This window comes from Chiloscyllium punctatum, chromosome 7, assembly GCF_047496795.1.
Source record: "Chiloscyllium punctatum isolate Juve2018m chromosome 7, sChiPun1.3, whole genome shotgun sequence".
In the NCBI taxonomy this organism is placed as follows: Eukaryota; Metazoa; Chordata; class Chondrichthyes; order Orectolobiformes; family Hemiscylliidae; genus Chiloscyllium; species Chiloscyllium punctatum.
The window spans coordinates 42,547,845-42,566,061 of NC_092745.1; the positions used below are offsets into that span (position 1 = coordinate 42,547,845).

The window sequence follows — 18,217 nt, forward strand, 5'->3', positions numbered from 1 at the left end:
CCTTCCAGGGCATTTAGGGATGGGTAATAAATGCTGGCTTACTTTGTATCCCAAAATAGGAAAACCGAATCCCTGGGGTTATTGCTCCCAGCACTGTCCTTGCCGTTAATTCCCAATCCTTGGATACGCTAGGATAATCTTGGAGCAGTACCAACCCAAAGGCATGACTGCTCTAGGCATGTTACCCTGGTCATTTTGGGCAAAGAGACTGGCACCTCCACATCCCAAGAAGAGGTCTATGAATCCATAGATATCAAGATGCATGTCTTACGAAGGTGGTGATTTGATGCTTATGTCAAGAAGCTATCAAAAGAATGTTCTCTCTTATTTTACACCAGGGTTTCAGGTTTAAATTCTTGAAATCTCCTTATAATAATAAATTACCTTTATACAGCACTCGTCCTAAGCTGCATTGAGTTTATAATAGGTGCAAATTGGGGGGAGGCTGGGCAGGTGTGAATTGAAATCAAGATACATGAAACAGGGCTGTACCAATTAGTATATGGACTCTTCTTTCACTGTGGGAAATGTCCCAACTCCTTGTAGACCGGTACTTCAAGGAATGATTTCTTCAAAGGCACCACAAAATTAAAAATACCAATTCTTTTCAATTAGTGCCGGGGGAAATCCTTCCTGTCATATTCCTGCCAACAACTCTTCTCTCCTCCATTTGATCCATTCAGTACTACCGGTGGTTTTTGTTTCTTGAAAGAGATGAGGTTTCTCCTCTGTCGAACTGAGGTGTACGCCAGGAAAGTCATATTGAGGGGAAGTTCCAAACAGACAGTCTGTGCGGCCAGCACTGCAAGGCACCAACCTCCAGCCTGTGTTACTTTCAAATATCAGACACAGTTGGAACCATGCCTGCTCTCAAATACCTCCCCAGGTATCTGTACCAGAACCAATGACTTGTATTTACATGGAACCTTTCACTATCTCAGTGTGTCCCAACATGTCTTCCAACCAATTATTGACTTTAACGGTACTGTTGTAATGCAGGAGATGCGGCAGCTAATTTATGCCCATAAATATGATGGCCAGGTAATTTGTTGTTGTTGAGTAAATATTGGGTAAATTACGCTGGAGCTCTCTCGTTCTTTTGGATAGACTGGCCGCCTGAGAGGTGTGACATTGCAATCATTAGCACGGCAGCCCTCTCTCAGTGCTGCACTGTAGTGCCAGCCTGGGTGACGTGCTCAAGTCTTTGGAGTGGGCCCTGACCCACAATATTGTGACTCTGAGATTAGAAGGGGAGGGTGGGTAATATCTGCTGAGACAACCCATTGAGTAACCCATTCACTGAATGCATTCACAGTCGAAGAGGAACATGCCCTACCATGTATAATATCCTCCCACCTTCAAAAGACAGTTTTCCCTCCTGGCCACCTCCAAAGTCTTTGTCCAAATTATGGACACCATTTTTTCAATAGACTTCAGTGAGGTACTGGCCAAAACTCTATTTCAGCAGGGTAACTCAAATAAGACTATAGTTCTCCATAGGATTGGGACCTCTGCACCACCAAATGATAAGAACATCAGGAGCAGGAGTAGGCCATCTGGTCTCTTGAGCCTGCTCCGCCATTCAATAAGACCATGGCTGATCTTTTCATGGACTCAGCTCCACTTATCCACCTTGTCACCATAATTCTTAATTCATTTACTGTCTAAAATTCTATCTATCTTTCCATTAAAAGCATTCAACAAGATAGCTACAACTGCTTCGCTGGGCAGGGAATTCCACAGATACACAAGTCTTTGGATGAAGATGTTCCTCCTCATCTCAGTCCTAAATCTGCTCCCTCCGATTATGAGGCAATGCCCCTCATTGTTCCAGTTTCACCCACCACTGGGAACAACCTCCCTGCTTCTATTCCCTTCGTAATTTGATATGTTTCTAAAATATCTCCCCTCATTCTTCTAAATTCAAATGTGTATCATCTCAGTCAACTCAATCTCTCCTCAATCAATCTAGTGAACCTCCTCTGCACCCCCTCCAGTGCCAATATATCCCTTTTCAAGGAAGGAGACCAAAACTGTACAGAGTACTCCAGGTGTGGCCTCACCAGCACCCTATACAGCTGCAACATAACCTCCCTGCTTTTAAACTCCATCCTTCTCACAATGAAGGACAATATTCCATTTGTCTTCATAATGATCTACTTTTGTGATTCATGCACAAGGATACCCAGGTCCCTCTGCACAGCCGCGTGCTGCAATTTCCCACCATTTAAATCAGCCATTCTCAACAGGGGCCATTGGCCCCTGAGGGGCCCTACACATTTGAAGGGGACATCAGGCTGAAAACTGTGAGATGGGGAGCCCCAAGTGTTTATTTTTTTTTAAGGACACAAAGTGCACGAATCTTTATTCAATTTCCACCACCAGGAAGATAGGAAAAACACCCGAGAGGCCAGTGACAAGCACTGCCCTTCAAACCAAAGGGCAATGCTGTGTGATCAAAACAGTGATGGGGAGGGTAGGGACTAAATCAAAATAGAGTTGGAGGGGGAAATAATACACTCCACTCCCTGCGGCGCCCACCTCTCCCTGAACAACTCCAGGGTGTCGGTGGACACCGCGTGCTCCTTTTCCAAGGACACCCGGGCTCTAACGTAACCCCGGAAGAGGGGCAGGCAGTCGGCCCTAACGACCCCCTCCACGGCCCGCTGCCTGGACCTGTTGATGGCCAGTTTGGCCAGGCCCAAGAGCAGACCCACGAGGAGGTCCTCGGACCTGCCCTCCCTCCTCCGTACCGGGTGCCCGAAGATCAGGAGCGTGGGACTGAAGTGCAGCCAGAAACAGAGGAGAAGGTTTTTGAGAAAATCAAAAAGGGAGTGCAAACGCCCACACCCAGTACATACATGGTCCACGGACTCCATGGCGCCACAGGCCCCAAGTGTTTATGAGGGGCCCTGGTCACTGAACCAATTAAATAGCCACTGGAGTCAATGGTTTCCCTCCTATTTATAACATCTTTCCAACACACAGTTTGAATTCGGCGCACTTGGTAAATTAATTGCTTAAGCTCCTCCCACACAGCCTCATTTCAGGGTCAGTCAGGAACTGGACTGCACCAGGTCAAAACGCGTTCAGTCAAGGGTTCTCACATCCATTACCGCCATACTTCATTATCCGAATTTCAGCACGTCTATCTGTTGGTGTTGTATCCCTGTCTGAAAGGGGTGGGCCCTGGAACCTGAGAAGAGTTCCTGGGATGGGACGTGGCAAAAACAAAACCAGTTGAGAATCATTGATTTAAATAACAGTCCAATTAATACCATGAAACTCGTCTGATTAGGGTCAAATGCTTGAGACAACACTAGGTGAGGGAGACAGACAGAAATTTGGCCTTCCCCCAGTTAGTAATGTTGAGTCTGGAATAGCACATTCTCCTGCCTGCTTGCGAATCCTAAACTGTGGGTCATTTGGGTCCATCATGTGTGCGTACCAGCCTTTTAGACCCCGCCTGGCGCTGGGTTTGGGTTACCTGAATCCGAGGCAGCCGGGCTGACCAGGCTCAGCAGCTCCCGCTCCTTCTCGTAGTCGCCCTTGCAGAGCAGTTGGCCCTCCTTCAGCACAAACTCGTCGCCTTTCTGGAGCTGCCGCTCGCACACACAGCAGCAGAAGCAGGGCAGGTGGTAGACACTCTTCTGCGCCCTCATGACGAACTCGGTGGGAGCGATCGTCTCCATGCAGCCGCTGCACTTGGCTACAAACAGCCTGCACAGACACAAAGAGAAAGATCCCATTGAATGCTGAGGCCATTTCACACAGCCAATGCTCCTCTAATGTCACGACTGCAGTTCGCTTTACCTTCTCTCTCTCTCTCTCTTGTCTCCAGCTCTACCTTTGCCTCATTTACCCTCCCAGGCTCTGGTTCTCTCTCAGCCCTTCAGCGGGAGGGGGTGGGCAACTTGGGAAAAGAGACCTGACATTACTGGCAAACGTGCTAACAAAATCCCACAGTTAACATGGACAGGCAGCAGTTCAGAGCTGTTGTCTATCGGGCTGTGCTTGTGGGCAGCAGTTGGCAGACAGGAAAACCAGATTCTGGATTAGTGGTGCTGGAAGAGCACAGCAGTTCAGGCAGCATCCAACGAGCAGCGAAATCGACGTTTCGGGCAAAAGCCCTTCATCAGGAATAAAGGCAGTGAGCCGGAAGCGTGGAGAGATAAGCTAGAGGAGGGTGGGGGTGGGGAGAGAGTAGCATAGAGTACAATGGGTGAGTGGGGGAGGGGATGAAGGTAATAGGTCAAGGAGGAGAGGGTGGAGTGGATAGGTGGAAAAGGAGATAGGCAGGTCGGACAAGTCCGGATAAGTTATGGGGACAGTCACTGAGCTGGAATTTTGGAACTAGGGTGAGGTGGGGGGAGGGGAAATGAGGAAGCTGTTGAAGTCCACATTGATGCCCTGGGGTTGAAGTGTTCCGAGGCGGAAGATGAGGCGTTCTTCCTCCAGGCGTCTGGTGCTGAGGGACCGGCGTGAAGGAGGCCCAGGACCTCCATGTCCTCGGCAGAGTGGGAGGGGGAGTTGAAATGTTGGGCCACGGGGCAGTGTGGTTGATTGGTGCGGGTGTCCCGGAGATGTTCCCTAAAGCGCTCTGCTAGGAGGCGCCCAGTCTCCCCAATGTAGAGGAGACCGCATCGGGAGCAACGGATACAATAAATGATATTAGTGGATGTGCAAGTAAAACTTTGATGGATGTGGAAGGCTCCTTTAGGGCCTTGGATAGAGGTGAGGGAGGAGGTGTGGGCACAGGTTTTACAGTTCCTGCGGTGGCAGGGGAAAGTGCCAGAATGGGAGGGTGGGTCGTAGGGGGGCGTGGACCTGACCAGGTAGTCATGGAGGGAACGGTCTTTGCGGAAGGCGGAAAGGGGTGGGGAGGGAAATATATCCCTGGTAGTGGGGTCTGTTTGGAGGTGGCGGAAATGTCGGCGGATGATTTTGTTTATGCAAAGGTTGGTAGGGTGGAAGGTGAGCACCAGGGGCGTTCTGTCCTTGTTACGGTTGGAGGGGTGGGGTCTGAGGGCGGTGGTGCGGGATTTAGACGAGATGCGTTGGAGGGCATCTTTAACCACGTGGGAAGGGAAATTGCGGTCTCTAAAGAAGGAGGCCATCTGGTGTGTTCTGTGGTGGAACTGGTCCTCCTGGGAGCAGATCCGGCGGAGGTGGAGGAATTGGGAATACAGGATGGCATTTTTGCAAGAGGTAGGGTGGGAAGAGGTGTAATCCAGGTAGCTGTGGGAGTCAGTGGGTTTGTAAAAATGTCAGTGTCAAGTCGGTCGTCATTAATGGAGATGGAGAGGTCCAGGAAGGGGAGGGAGGTGTCAGAGATGGTCCAGGTAAATTTACCGACAGGAAAATCACACAGGGCTGTATAATGGGCAACCATTCCACTCTCACTGGATGTGGAAATGAACACTCCCAAGTTATGAAGACATATCTACAGTCCAACAGTGAGAATTGACAGCAACGGTTTGTAACTGAGGCAGAGATTTGTATTCACGGTTGAATACAAAGTTGTGTCCTCGGCCCCGTTTGGTCAGTTTTTCCTTTTAAGCAGCCACACAGACAACCACACAGCTTCAACAGGGCTGGGCACTAATTCCCCTCCATCTGCAAAGGTCACCGATGCAAAGCTCCAGTGGGCCCGCTCAAAGAAACATAAAATACTGCACAAACACAGAACTTGCTGGAGAAACTCAACATGTGTGGCGAATGAACCAAGAGTTAATGTTTCGAGTCCTGTCTGACTCTTCCTCAGAACCGAAAAAGTCAGAAAATGGCAGCTTTTTATATTTTTTAAACAAGCGTAAAGATGGTCCTTCAAACCTTCTGAACCTCTCCAGCGTTCTCTGTGTTTGTTTCAGATTTCCAGCATCCGCAATGTTTAGCTTTTATTCAAGCATTTAGTTTGTTGGTGCTTCCCTTGCAGGTATACCCACCTTGACGATCTGCTCTCTTCTCTCTGACAGGGTCCCCATTTTAATCTTCCAAGTAGGTAAAACCAATGAGGAAAAACAGGGTAAAAACAAGGACTGCAGATGTTGGAAACCAGATTCTGGAGTAGAGTGGTGCTGGAAAAGCACAGCAGTTCAGGCAGCATCCGAGGAGCAGGAAAATCGATGTTCCGGGCAAAAGCCCTTCATCAGGAATACAGGCAGAGAGCCTGAAGGGTTTCCTCCTCCTCGGATGCTGCCTGAACTGCAGTGCTTTTCCAGCACCACTCTACTCCAGAATTTTAATCTTTCAGCTTGTTCAGAAGTATAAAACCCACCATTTTCCAACTGCTTCTGATATTGAAGAAAAGTCCTACTGGGCTCGAAACATTAACTCTGTTTCTTTCTCCACAGATTTTGCCAGACCTGCTGAGTTTCTCTCGTATTCTCTGTGTTTGGTCCAGTGTTTACATCTGACTTCACATTTACAGCACCATCCAATGGTGACAAGGTAAAGTATTTTCTTGAGCAAGTATTTCCAGCTCTCTTACTCCATCCATATGACCTTGGATTGTAATGGATGAGGTTCTCCAGACTGCAATGAAATCTATACTTTTTGCATTAATCTGCGAGTGCGTGTGGTGGGTGTTGAGCCACAGTAATTATACACTTTGTTGGTGGAGAAGGGGTAGTCATCCTCAGTTGACTGGAGGTGGTAATGTTTAAAGTACTGCACTGAATGACAAAGGGTTGATATGTCTGATCATCTTTCAGAACAATGGGGTGTGGAACCCAGCTGGGAGACTTTAATGGGACAGGTCAGTTTCAAGGGTCTATTCATCTGAAGTGCTGCCTATGACAACATTGCAGAGCAGTCCTGGAAGACATTGTTCACTGAGTGCTTCCAAGTCAGAGAGAGAGAGAGAGAAAAATCAGGGAGGCCCAGGAATAGCTCTTGGAAACAGAGTCCTTGAGACATTGGAATCTTGCATCTGTTTAGAAACTGGGACTTTGACCAACGTGGTGGGTGAGATGGTGGAATGAAATCTCAGGGGGAGGTCAGTTCAGCTCTAAACAGAAAATTGATAGGGATGGGTTTGTGCGTAAATTTGATAGAAATTTGGAATAGTTTACCTTTTGGGTTAAGATTGTGCTGTGGGAATATGCACGGAGCTGATCTGTAGTCGGCTAAGGATCAGATTGGATCTTTGCAGGAGAGGCATTAGAGTTCCTCATGAGGAAAGCAGGATTGTAACAAATGTTTGAACTTCTCAGTAAAGACTGATGTCTGGGTTGGTTGCTGAGAGATTGCTGGGATCTGCCTCGGTTGTGCCCGTTGTTAAATGCAGAAACACCAAAGTTTCCTGGTGAATCCACGTTGACTTTGTGGTAAATCAGGAGGGATGTCAGCTAATTGACAGATTTATTTGTTAACTGGGGCGCAGTAACATTTCTTTATTTGTTGGAATTTTGTGGCTTTAGTGAGTAACTGGGATTTCAAATTTTTGCTTATCAAATTTGCAGATCCAAAATTTGGTCTGGTCTGGAATTATAACAAGACGTTCTGTTATCCTCCCGTCGATCCCGCATTATACTGAAGCATCCATCCCATTCAGAACTTTGCGTTGCTGCTAACGCAGAGAAGCTTTGTCCTTTTCATTGGCTATCCTCCTCCAAACCAGCAAAAAGGCTGGTCTCATTTGGAAAGCAGATGTTCTGTGTGATCCCCGGATTATAGGCTGTGAGTATACAATAGCTAAGCCGCAAGTTAAGACTCAAGATTAGTGCGACTATGTGAGATAGCCGTCCGCTGACAGCAGTTAACTCTTACATTTATTGCCTGCAGACACACGGCCAAGAAAATAAATTGCTTAACAAAGTATTTTTACAAAGGCGCCATATTAGCAATCAAGTCTCTAAACCACCCTAGTCTGATTCTCAGAGTTACAAACTGCATAGCGTCATCTCAATGAGGGGATTTGGTGAGGTTCAGAGGAGGGAAGCCATCCTATTCCAGCTTACTTGAAAGCCACTTGGAAAATGAGGGAGGAGTGGAAAAGAGTGGAATGGTGAGTGTGTGAATGGGAACAAGAATCGGGACCTTCTGTGGTGACCGCTGTAGGGATACAGCCATGGTGGTACTCCTGGTCATGAATATGGTTGATGGATATCGAGTGGTAAGCTGAGTGAGATGACAGAGGAGCCAAGGAAGCAAAAGTCCCAGGAAGGATCCGTGTCTCTGGGAAAAAGAACGAGAAAAAAAATTGGGACAAGGAAGGCGAATCAATCGGGAACTAAGACAGGATTGAAAGCTGTCAGTGAGGAACAAGTTGTTTTTAACCACACCAACCCTGCCCCCAAACCAAGCCTACTATCAAATCACCCTGATGGATGGGCTCTCCTTACACCCCCCGGGTTCCCACTCCAAAGAATGATGGCTTCACTGTTTGCAAATAGAGCCAAGAACACAAAGAAAAGAGTTGAGAATTCAGAAACAAAAATACAAGCCTGTTTTTTTTTTAATCATCTTTGCTGCAAGTCTACAAGTGCTTCCATACTCCCTTTCTAATTAAAGAGACAGACATCAGCTTTTGATTCAAAGTTAAAAGAAGCTTCTTTCAATACCAAAGTGATTGATGTTAAATTATTACAGCTAAATCAATATTTTACAAGATGTAATTATTATTTTGCTAATGATTGCATATATAGTGTAATTTTTTTCTACTGTCTCAACTACAGTTTGTAATATTCATATTTTGTGTACTTTTTTAAATCAAACATCTCAGATATTCCACATCAGATATATTCTCCAACATCAACAGATTGCAAAGAAAGTGGCATTCATCTAGTTCATGTTTATTTCAGTGTCAGCTCCTGTCCATGTACAGTACACACTGTGTAAAAGGGAATGATTCACTCCTGTCTGGGACTGTGTGTGTGTGTGTGTGAGTGTGTGTGTGTGTCAGTGTCAGCTCCTGTCCATGTACAGTACACACTGTGTAAAAGGGAGTGATTCACTCCTGTCTGGGACTGTGTGTGTGTGTGTCTCAGTGTCAGCTCCTGTCCATACAGTACACACTGTGTAAAAGGGAATGATTCACTCCTGTCTGGGACTGTGTGTGTGTGTGTGTGTGTGTGTGTGTGTGTGTCAGCTCCTGTCCATGTACACTACACACGGTGTGAAAAGGAATGATTCACTCCTGTCTGGGACTGTGTGTGTGTGTGTGTGTGTGTGTCTCAGTGTCAGCTCCTGTCCATGTACAGTACACACTGTGTAAAAGGGAGTGATTCACTCCTGTCTGGGACTGTGTGTGTGAGTGTGTGTGTGTGTGTGTGTCAGCTCCTGTCCATGTACGGTGCACACTGTGTGAAAAGGAATGATTCACTCCTGTCTGGGACTGTGTGTGTGTGTGAGTGAGTGTGTCAGTGTCAGCTCCTGTCCATGTACAGTACACACTGTGTAAAAGGGAATGATGCACTCCTGTCTGGGACTGTGTGTGTGACTGTGTGTGTGTGTGTCAGTGTCAGCTCCTGTCCATGTACAGTACACACTGTGTAAAAGGGAGTCATTCACTCCTGTCTGGGACTGTGTGTGTGTGTGTCTCAGTGTCAGCTCCTGTCCATACAGTACACACTGTGTAAAAGGGAATGATTCACTCCTGCCTGGGACTGCATGTGTCTCAGTGTCAGTACACTGAGTAAAAGGGAGCAATCCACCCACATTTAGTATCAATTCTACAATGTTAAACAGCAGCACAACGTGTAGCTCTGACAGTACATGTTTCCATACCCATCTGTATGTAGTGTGTAACATGCAGTTGTGGTCCAGGTTTCCAGCTCCTGAAAACTGGCCCCTCCCCCGCCGAGTTGAATGTCAGTCTAATTTAAATTACAGGAGATAGACAGGAGAAAATGCAGCCTTACAGAGTCCCTGCTCGCCCAACATGTGTTATTAGCTGCATCACCATGGAGACGGCAAACCCAGTTTAATAAAAAGAAAATATGCTTCTTTGGACCTATACCCCACTCACCCCCACCCCCCCCCCCTTTAATCTGTTTAATCGACCCTCGCTAATCTGTTTAAGAAGCTGCTGCATAATCTGCTGCATTGTTAAATAAGCAAGTGTGGAATTTCTTCCGCAGCTCGAAGCTTAGCAACAGCGCGGGGGAGGGGAGGGAGAGTGACAATATTTAAACATCTGATTAATGTTACATGCCTCGCAATCAATCATCTCTAATCACTAGTGCGGGATTACACTGAGTCGGTTTCGGATTTCATTAGTGAAGATGGAAAGGTGGGACAGAGTGAGAGAGAGAGAGAGGCTGGGTAGGGCATTAGGTGAGGCATGGAGATGCATCACCAAGTTAGCTGGTGGTACTGGAGGCGGACGTGTGAGGGTGAGATAGCTAAGGTCAGACTTCACCACATCTCCCCTCCCCTCCACCCCCAAACCTGAGAGGTCAGTGGCTGTTCATCTGACCCTTAGCCTGGATCAGCCATCAGCAACGGTGCCAAGAGACAAGCCAGGGACCAGTCACTATTGCCACCCCAGGTGGCATGGGTAGCTCAGGAGTTAGCAGTGCTGCCTCACAGCACCCAGGACCCCGGTTCGATTCCAGCCTCGGGCGACTGTCTGTTTGGAGTTTGCATGTTCTCTTTGTGTCTGCGTGGGTTTCCTCCGAGTGCTCTGGTTTCCCCACACAGTCCAAAGACGTGCAGGTTAGGGTGAATTGGCCGTGCTAAATTGCCCATGACGTCCATGCAGAGTTACAAGGATGGGATAGGGGATCTGGGTCTGGGTGGGATGCGCTTCTGAGGGTTAGTGGGGACTCAATGGGTCGAATAGCCTGCTTTCACACTGTATGGTACTTGTCATAAATGAGACCTCTACCCCAGCCCCAAGGGTTTCAGTGAGCACCAAGTGAGAGGGGGCATGATGCAAAGTGCCATTTGGCCCAGACTGCTTGTGCTAGCTCTTCGAAAGTGCTCTTCCTTTTGCCACTCTCTTCCTCTGCAGCCTTTTGAAATTTTTCCTGTTGTGTGTATTCATCCATTTCCCTACGGGAGGTTACAATTGAAGTCACCTTGACCATTGTTTCGGGCAGTGCTGTATCCCAGCCAGATTAATGCTGCAGCTGATCAGCGAGGCTGAGTAATGGGAATGGGGGAAGCAGAGGTCTGAGTCCCACTCGATATCCTGTGGTGCTGCTGGATAACATGTACGCGTCGGCAGTGCTAGGTGAGAACACAGTGTCGGAGAAAGTTCAATGCAGCCTAGCTGGCTGACAAACATGGCTGTCCACCAGACGACAGGCAAGAGACCAGAGTTTTATATGCAAACAAGACTGCACCTCAGTGGGTGCTGGGTTAGCTGCCAACGTCCTTCTGAAATGTAAATAAAAGAGCACTTGCAGTCTCACTTCAACTAACTATTGAACAAAGATGGCTCATTGCACTGATTTTCAAAGGAGATGGGGGAAAAGCTGGAAGAGTTGGATGATTAACCGTGATCATAATGAATGGCGGAACAGGATTGAAGGGCTGAATGGTCTATTTCTTCTCCTGATTTCTATGTTTCTGTGGTAGGCATTTGTTACAGAGACGACGAGAGATGCTAAAGTCTTGCTCCTATAACCTACTAAGCCGTGCTGCCCACAAAGTTGTGTGGAGTAATTCAGGTCGGGGTTGGGGGGGGGGGGGGGGGGGGGGGGTGCGGGTGGTGGGGAAGTGTTTCTGACAACCCTCAATATTACCCCATTCAGCCCATATACAACAGAAAGAGTCAAGGAATTTTGTAAGATTCAAGGAGAGCTATAGAGATGGAGAGATCTATTTAGCTGAATCTTGTCAACACTTTAAAATCGGATGCTTTGAAGGGTAGAAATGAGACCTTCAGAAGTCTCCCCTGACCCCTCTAATGAGAAAAACTACAGAATGTCAAAAGTCCAGGTCATGACAATCTCCATCAAACTCTCCAGGACTAGCTACACTTTCACTGGTTTTAAACTGCTTTATAGGCTTCCTTTGTTTGACTTCCAGATGTTTTGCTTCAGAAAGCCAGCACTTATTGCCCGTCCCTAATTGCCCTCAAGCTGATGGTGGTTTGCTGCTATCTATTTCGCAGCAGTCTGGGTGGTTTAGGTCTAGTTAGGAGAGGAACTCCAGGATTTTGACTCAGCAACGTCTCTGTCCTTATTCCCTCTCATCTGATTTTCATGTCGAGCACTGAGTTATCAATTAGCGACACAGACCTGGTCAACAACACAGAACTCAATCACAGTACCTGTGGCACAATTGGTCAGCCAGTCTCTGTGGCGTAATCGGTCAGCGCGGTCGGCTGTTAATTAGAAGGTTAGTGGTTCAAGACAACCCAGGGATGGAGGGAATGCTGCATTCACTTCACTGGGTGGGTGGCATGGTGGCTCAGTGGGTAGCACTGCTGCCTCACAGCGCCAGGGACCTGGGTTCGATTCCAGTCTCAGGTGACTGTGTGGAGTTTGCACGTTCTCCCTGTGTCTGTGTGGGTTTCCTCTGGGTGCTCCATTTCCTCCCACAGTCCAAAGCTGTGCAGGTCAGGTGAATTGGCCGTGCTAAATTGCTCATAGTGTTAGATGCATTAGTCAGAGGGAAATGGGTCAGGGTGGGCTGCTCTTTGGAGGGTTGGTGTGGACTTGTTGGGCCGATGGGCCTGTATCCATATGATAGGGAATCTAATCTAATCTCCTACCAATCGTTCCTGACACATAAAAATTAGGCTCCCTTCCAAACCATGCACTCAAAAGCCTACAGTTTGCACCACTGCAATATGTCTGTGCACACATTGTGTTTTCACCCTGACACTTTATTAAGAACTGGAGGGATTGAGGGCTGATGCAAGTGAGCTGGTTCTCGTCAGATGAAGTGTTGGGAAGAGAAGCTGGAAACCAGTTTTCTCAGTGGTTAAGGATCAAGAGCAGAAGGGTATAGGTTTAAGGGACTGAGGTCATGATGCAGAAGACACTCTAACTTGGAGAATGGTGAAGCCGCTCTTTAATTCATTTACAGGACGAGGGTGTTGTCGGCAAGGGCAGTACTTATCGCCCATCCCTGTTTTGAAGGTGAACTTGTACGTGTGGTCTAGTCCTTTGAAGTGGAAGAGGTTGTGGATTTGGAAGGTGACGTGAAAGGAGCTTTGGCGAGTTTCTTTCGTGCAGCTTATAGATGGTGCACACTGTGTGTACCACTACGTGTTAGTGATCGACAGAATGAATGCTAAAGGTGGTGGATGGGACGTCAATCAAGAAGGCTGTCAAAAAGTGTGGCACTGGAAAAGCACAGCAGGTCAGGCAGCATCCGAGCAGCAGGAGAATCAATATTTCAGGCATAGGGCCCTTCATATGTTCAGCTTCTTGAGAGTCATTGGGGAGTTATCCATTACATACCTGACTTGTGCCGCATAGATAGCACTACAGAATTCCTAGCTTCTAATCTGCTCCTGTAGTCACTGTATTTGTATGGCTGGTCCTGTTCAGTTTCTGGTCAATGGCAATGCCATTAATTGTGGGGATAAAGTGATGGTAATGTAATTGAATTCCAAGGATTCTGTCTTATTGGAGATGGTCATTGCCTGGCATCTGTGGCAAAAATGTTGTTTGCCATTTATCAGCCCAGGTCTGGACATTGTCCAGGTCTTGCTGCATTTGGACTTAGACTGCTTCAATGTCTGTGGAGTCGAAAATGGTGCTGAACATCATGCAATCATCAGTGAACATCCCACTTCTGATCTTATGATGGAGGTCATTGATGAAGCAGTTGAAGATTTTTGGGCCTGACACTACCCTGAAGAACTGGAGAATGTGGGAGAGCTTTTGTGGCACAGGATAGAGCTCATACCTCTCAGTTAGGAAACTCAAGTCCAAGTCCCTCCTGCTCCAGAGGTGCGTTCATAACATCACTGAGCAGACTGATTAGAAAATATCTCCCAAGGAACTCCAAGGATGTCCTGGAGCTGAGATGACTGACCTTCAGCAACCACAACCATCTTCACAGATTTGACTCCAACCAGTGGAGAGTTTGTCTCCTGATTCTCAATGATACCACTTTTGCCAGGGCTCCTTGATGCCACACGTGGTCAAGTTTGACCTTGACGTCAAGGGCAGTCTCTCTCCCTCCCACCTCTAGAATTTAACTCCTTCATCCATGTTTGAATCAAGGCTGGCATGAGGTCAGCAGCTGTAGTACCCAAACTGAACAAAAGTGAGAAGGTTATTGTAGAGCAAGTCCACATCAACAATATCGGCTTTGTTGATGATCAACAGTAGATGGGGCAGTAACTGACCAGGTTGGATTTGTCTTGCTTTCTGTGGACAAGACATGCCCAGGCAATTTAGTGATGTTTCAAAATGCTTAGCAACCAATTAAAATGCATTTGAAGTATAGACAAGAAATGCAAAAAACAAATTGCACAGAAAATATTTCCACAAACGGCAACATAATGATGAGATAGTTTGTGTGGAGATAAACGAGGAATAAATATTGGTCCCTGCTCTTCCGTGAAAGTGCCTTGACATGTTTTACATCCAGGTTTTCAGCATCTGCAGTTATTGTTTTTACCTTGTTGATTTTAACCCTACTGCGAATCCTCTTGCAAGGATGCCTGCCTTGAAGAAGTTTTCCTCCTCTCTCTACAAGAATCTCAGGGAGTCCCTCTCCCACTGCAACTCCCAGGTCATTTCCTCTGCTCTGAAGCTCTTCAACCATGCCTTCATCCCCTCCCCCACTCACCCATTGTACTCTATGCTACTCTCTCCCCACCCCCACCCTCCTCTAGCTTATCTCTCCACGCTTCTGGCTCACTGCCTTTGTTCCTGATGAAGGGCTTTTGCCCGAAACATCGATTTCGCTGCTCGTTGGATGCTGCCTGAACTGCTGTGCTCTTCCAGCACCACTAATCCATGTTTTACATCCAGCTGGGCAGGTGATTGGGTAGGGCTTGATGTCCAACTTGAAAGACAGCACCTCTAAGTGTACAGCAACTCCTTCAGTAATGGACAGCCTTGACCTTTGTGATAGAGCTCTAGAGCCTGACTCAATGGGCTAGATAGATAGTTGGAGGGAAGAGACGATGATAAAGGGAGATGGGAACGGTGGGAACATGGGATAAGACCCACTGTTTACATGAAGGATACACAGTGCCATTCTTTTCAATTCTATGTAAATAAACATAATTTTTTAAGTTGCAATATTCAATATAAATGTTAACGAATTGAAGCACAGTTTAATATTCCCGGAGACTGAGCAAAGAAAACGGCATGGTGGCACAGTGGTTAGCACTGCTGCCTCATAGCGCTGGAGATCCGGGTTCAATTCCCGCCTCAGGCGACTGACTGTGTGGAGTTTACACATTCTCCCCGTGTCTGCGTGGGTTTCCTCCCACAGTCCAAAGGTGTGCAGGCCAGATGAATTGGCCATGCTAAATTGCCCGTAGTGTTAGGTAGTGGGTATGGGCTTTGGCGGGTCGGTGTGGACTTGTTGGGCTGAAGGGCCTGTTTCCACACTGTAATGTAATCTAATCTTAAAAAAACACATCATTTGGAGTGCGTTTCCTGATTTTTGAGTATTTGACTTTTTTTATTCACTCATAGTGCACGGGCATCACTGGCTGGGCTAACATTTATTGCCTGCCCCATCTGCCCTTGAGAAGGTGGGGCTGAGCTGCCTTTCCAAACCATTGCAGTCCACATGCTATAGGTTGACCTACAATGCCTTTAGGGAGGGAACAACAAGACATTGACCCAGATCTATGATGATACAATGGCTATAAGAGATATATTTTGTCCTTTTTGTTTAAAGAGAGATTTGAAGTCAGAGGTACCGGGCTGTCTATTGAAAGTCCAAAGAATAAACAGCTTGTGATGCCTTGGGGATTTTTTTCTTAAAGTTGGAACAATTGAAGCAAACCTGAAAGGGTGTGGTCAAGTTCCCACAGAACCAGGATTTTTGGTTTTAATTTTTCAGTGATAGCTGCTGGGATTTGAAGCTGCAGGACATCTCAAACTGCTACTCTTTTCTCTCGATGTTTTTCTTCCTGGACTGGAGAACTGTCTGTGTGGTGCCGGAAAAGCACAGCAGGTCAGGCAGTATCCGAGGAGCAGGAGAATCGACGTTTCGGGCCGGAGCCCTTCATCAGGAGCAAGGCTTAGCATCGAGCTCCCCTTTCGTAGTCTCTGTAACAATGCCTACCATAGAACATAGACATTAGGAGAAGAGAAAGACCATTCAGCCCTTCAATCCTGTTCCGCCATTCATTATGATCACAGTTAATCATTCCTGATGAAGGGCTCCCGCCCGGAACGTCGATTCTCCTGCTCCTCGGATGTTGCCAGATCTGCTGTGCTTTTCCAGCAACATACTCTCAACCCTGATCTCCAGCATCTGCAGTCTTCACTTTCTCCCTGTGAGACAATCTATTTTACTGAACTTGGTCTTTGCCAATGGGGTGTTTATGGGATGTTATTATATTGGAACAGGTACAGTTTAGTAGTAAGATAATCTATTATTCTGTTCAGTTTTTCCAATAAAGTTATTCCAATTTCTTCTTTAAGTTTGGTGTATTTTAACTATAGTGTATGAATAAAGTGTGTGTTCCGCTTCAGAAAATTAACACCAAGGCCTCACAAGCTATTTACTCGATGGGCTTGCGATCAACAGCGAGGGAGCTCTGCTTTAAAGCTCCTCTCAAAACAAAAGGACAAAATTCCCCTTTTAAAGCTGTAGTATTGTCACATTGTCTATAAGTGAAGGCCTGAAAGCATAGTCATAGTCATAGAGCTGTACAGCATGGAAACAGACCCTTCGGTCCAACCCGTCCATGCTGACCAGATATCCCAACCCAATCTAGTCCCACCTGCCAGCACCCAGCCCATATCCCTCCACATCCTTCCTATTCATATACCCATCCAAATGCCTCTTAAATGTTGGAATTGTACCAGCCTCCATCAGTTCCTCTGGCAGATCATTCCATACACGTACCACCCTCTGCGTGAAAAAGTTGCCCCTTAGGTCTCTTTTATATCTTTCCCCTCTCACCCTAAACCTATGCCCTCTAGTTATGGACTCCTCAACCCCAGGGAAAAGACTTTGTCTATTTATCCTATCCATGCCCCTCATTATTTTATAAACCTCTATAAAGTCACCCCTCAGCCTCTGACGCTCCAGGGAAAACAGCCCCAGCCTGTTCAGCCTCTCCCTGTAGCTCAGATCCTCCAACCCTGGTAACATCCTTGGAAATTTTTCTGAACCCTTTCAAGTTTCACAACATCTTTCCGATAGGAAAGAGACCAGAATTGCACGCAATATTCCAACAGTGGCCTAACCAATGTCCTGTACAGCTGCAACATGACCTCCCAACTCCTGTACTCAATACTCTGACCAATAAAGGAAAGCATACCAAACGCCTTCTTCATTATCCTATCTACCTGCGACTCCACTTTCAAGGAGCTATGAACCTGCACTCCAAGGTCTCTTTGTTCAGCAACACCCCCTAGGACCTTACCATTAAGTGTATAAATCCTGCTAAGATTTTAGATTAGATTAGATTATTTACAGTGTGGAAACAGGCCCTTCGGCCCAACAAGTCCACACCGCCCCACCGAAGCGCAACCCACCCATACCCCTACATCTACCCCTTACCTAACACTATGGGCAATTTAGCATGGCCAATTCACCTGACCTGCACATCTTTGGACTGTGGGAGGAAACCGGAGCACCCGGAGGAAACCCACGCAGACACGGGGAGAATGTGCAAATTCCACACAGTCAGTCGCCTGAGGCGGGAATTGAACCCGGGTCTCTGGCGCTGTGAGGCAGCAGTGCTAACCACTGTGCCACCGTGCCGCCTGAAAATGCTTTCCCAAAATGCAGCACCTCACATTTATCTGAATTAAACTCCATCTGCCACTTCTCAGCCCATTGGCCCATCTGGTCAAGATCCTGTTGTAATCTGAGGTAACCCTCTTCACTTCCTGATGAAGGGCTTTTGCCCGAAACGTCGATTTCAAAGCTACTTGGATGCTGCCTGAACTGCTGTGCTCTTCCAGCATCACTAATTCATAACCCTCTTCACTGTCCACTGCACCTCCAATTTTGGTGTCATCTGCAAACTTACTAACTGTACCTCTTATGCTCGCATCCAAATCATTTATATAAATGACAAAAAGTAGTGGACCCAGCACCGATCCTTGTGGCACTCCACTGGTCACAGGCCTCCAGTCTGAAAAACAACCCTCCACCACCACCC

General features: G+C 47.0%; 1 protein-coding gene across 5 annotated transcripts in view; it reads right to left on the minus strand.

Annotated features, from left to right (window-relative positions):
* The window catches only part of LOC140479598 (LIM homeobox transcription factor 1-alpha-like), a 312,251-nt gene that overhangs the window by 40,598 nt on the left and 253,436 nt on the right, over positions 1–18,217 (minus strand). For all 5 annotated transcript variants that reach the window (XM_072573432.1, XM_072573428.1, XM_072573429.1 and 2 more), the window contains one exon: positions 3,488–3,720. In XM_072573432.1, coding sequence (XP_072429533.1) covers positions 3,488–3,720 — 233 coding nt within the window. The remainder of the gene's footprint in view (positions 1–3,487; positions 3,721–18,217) is intronic.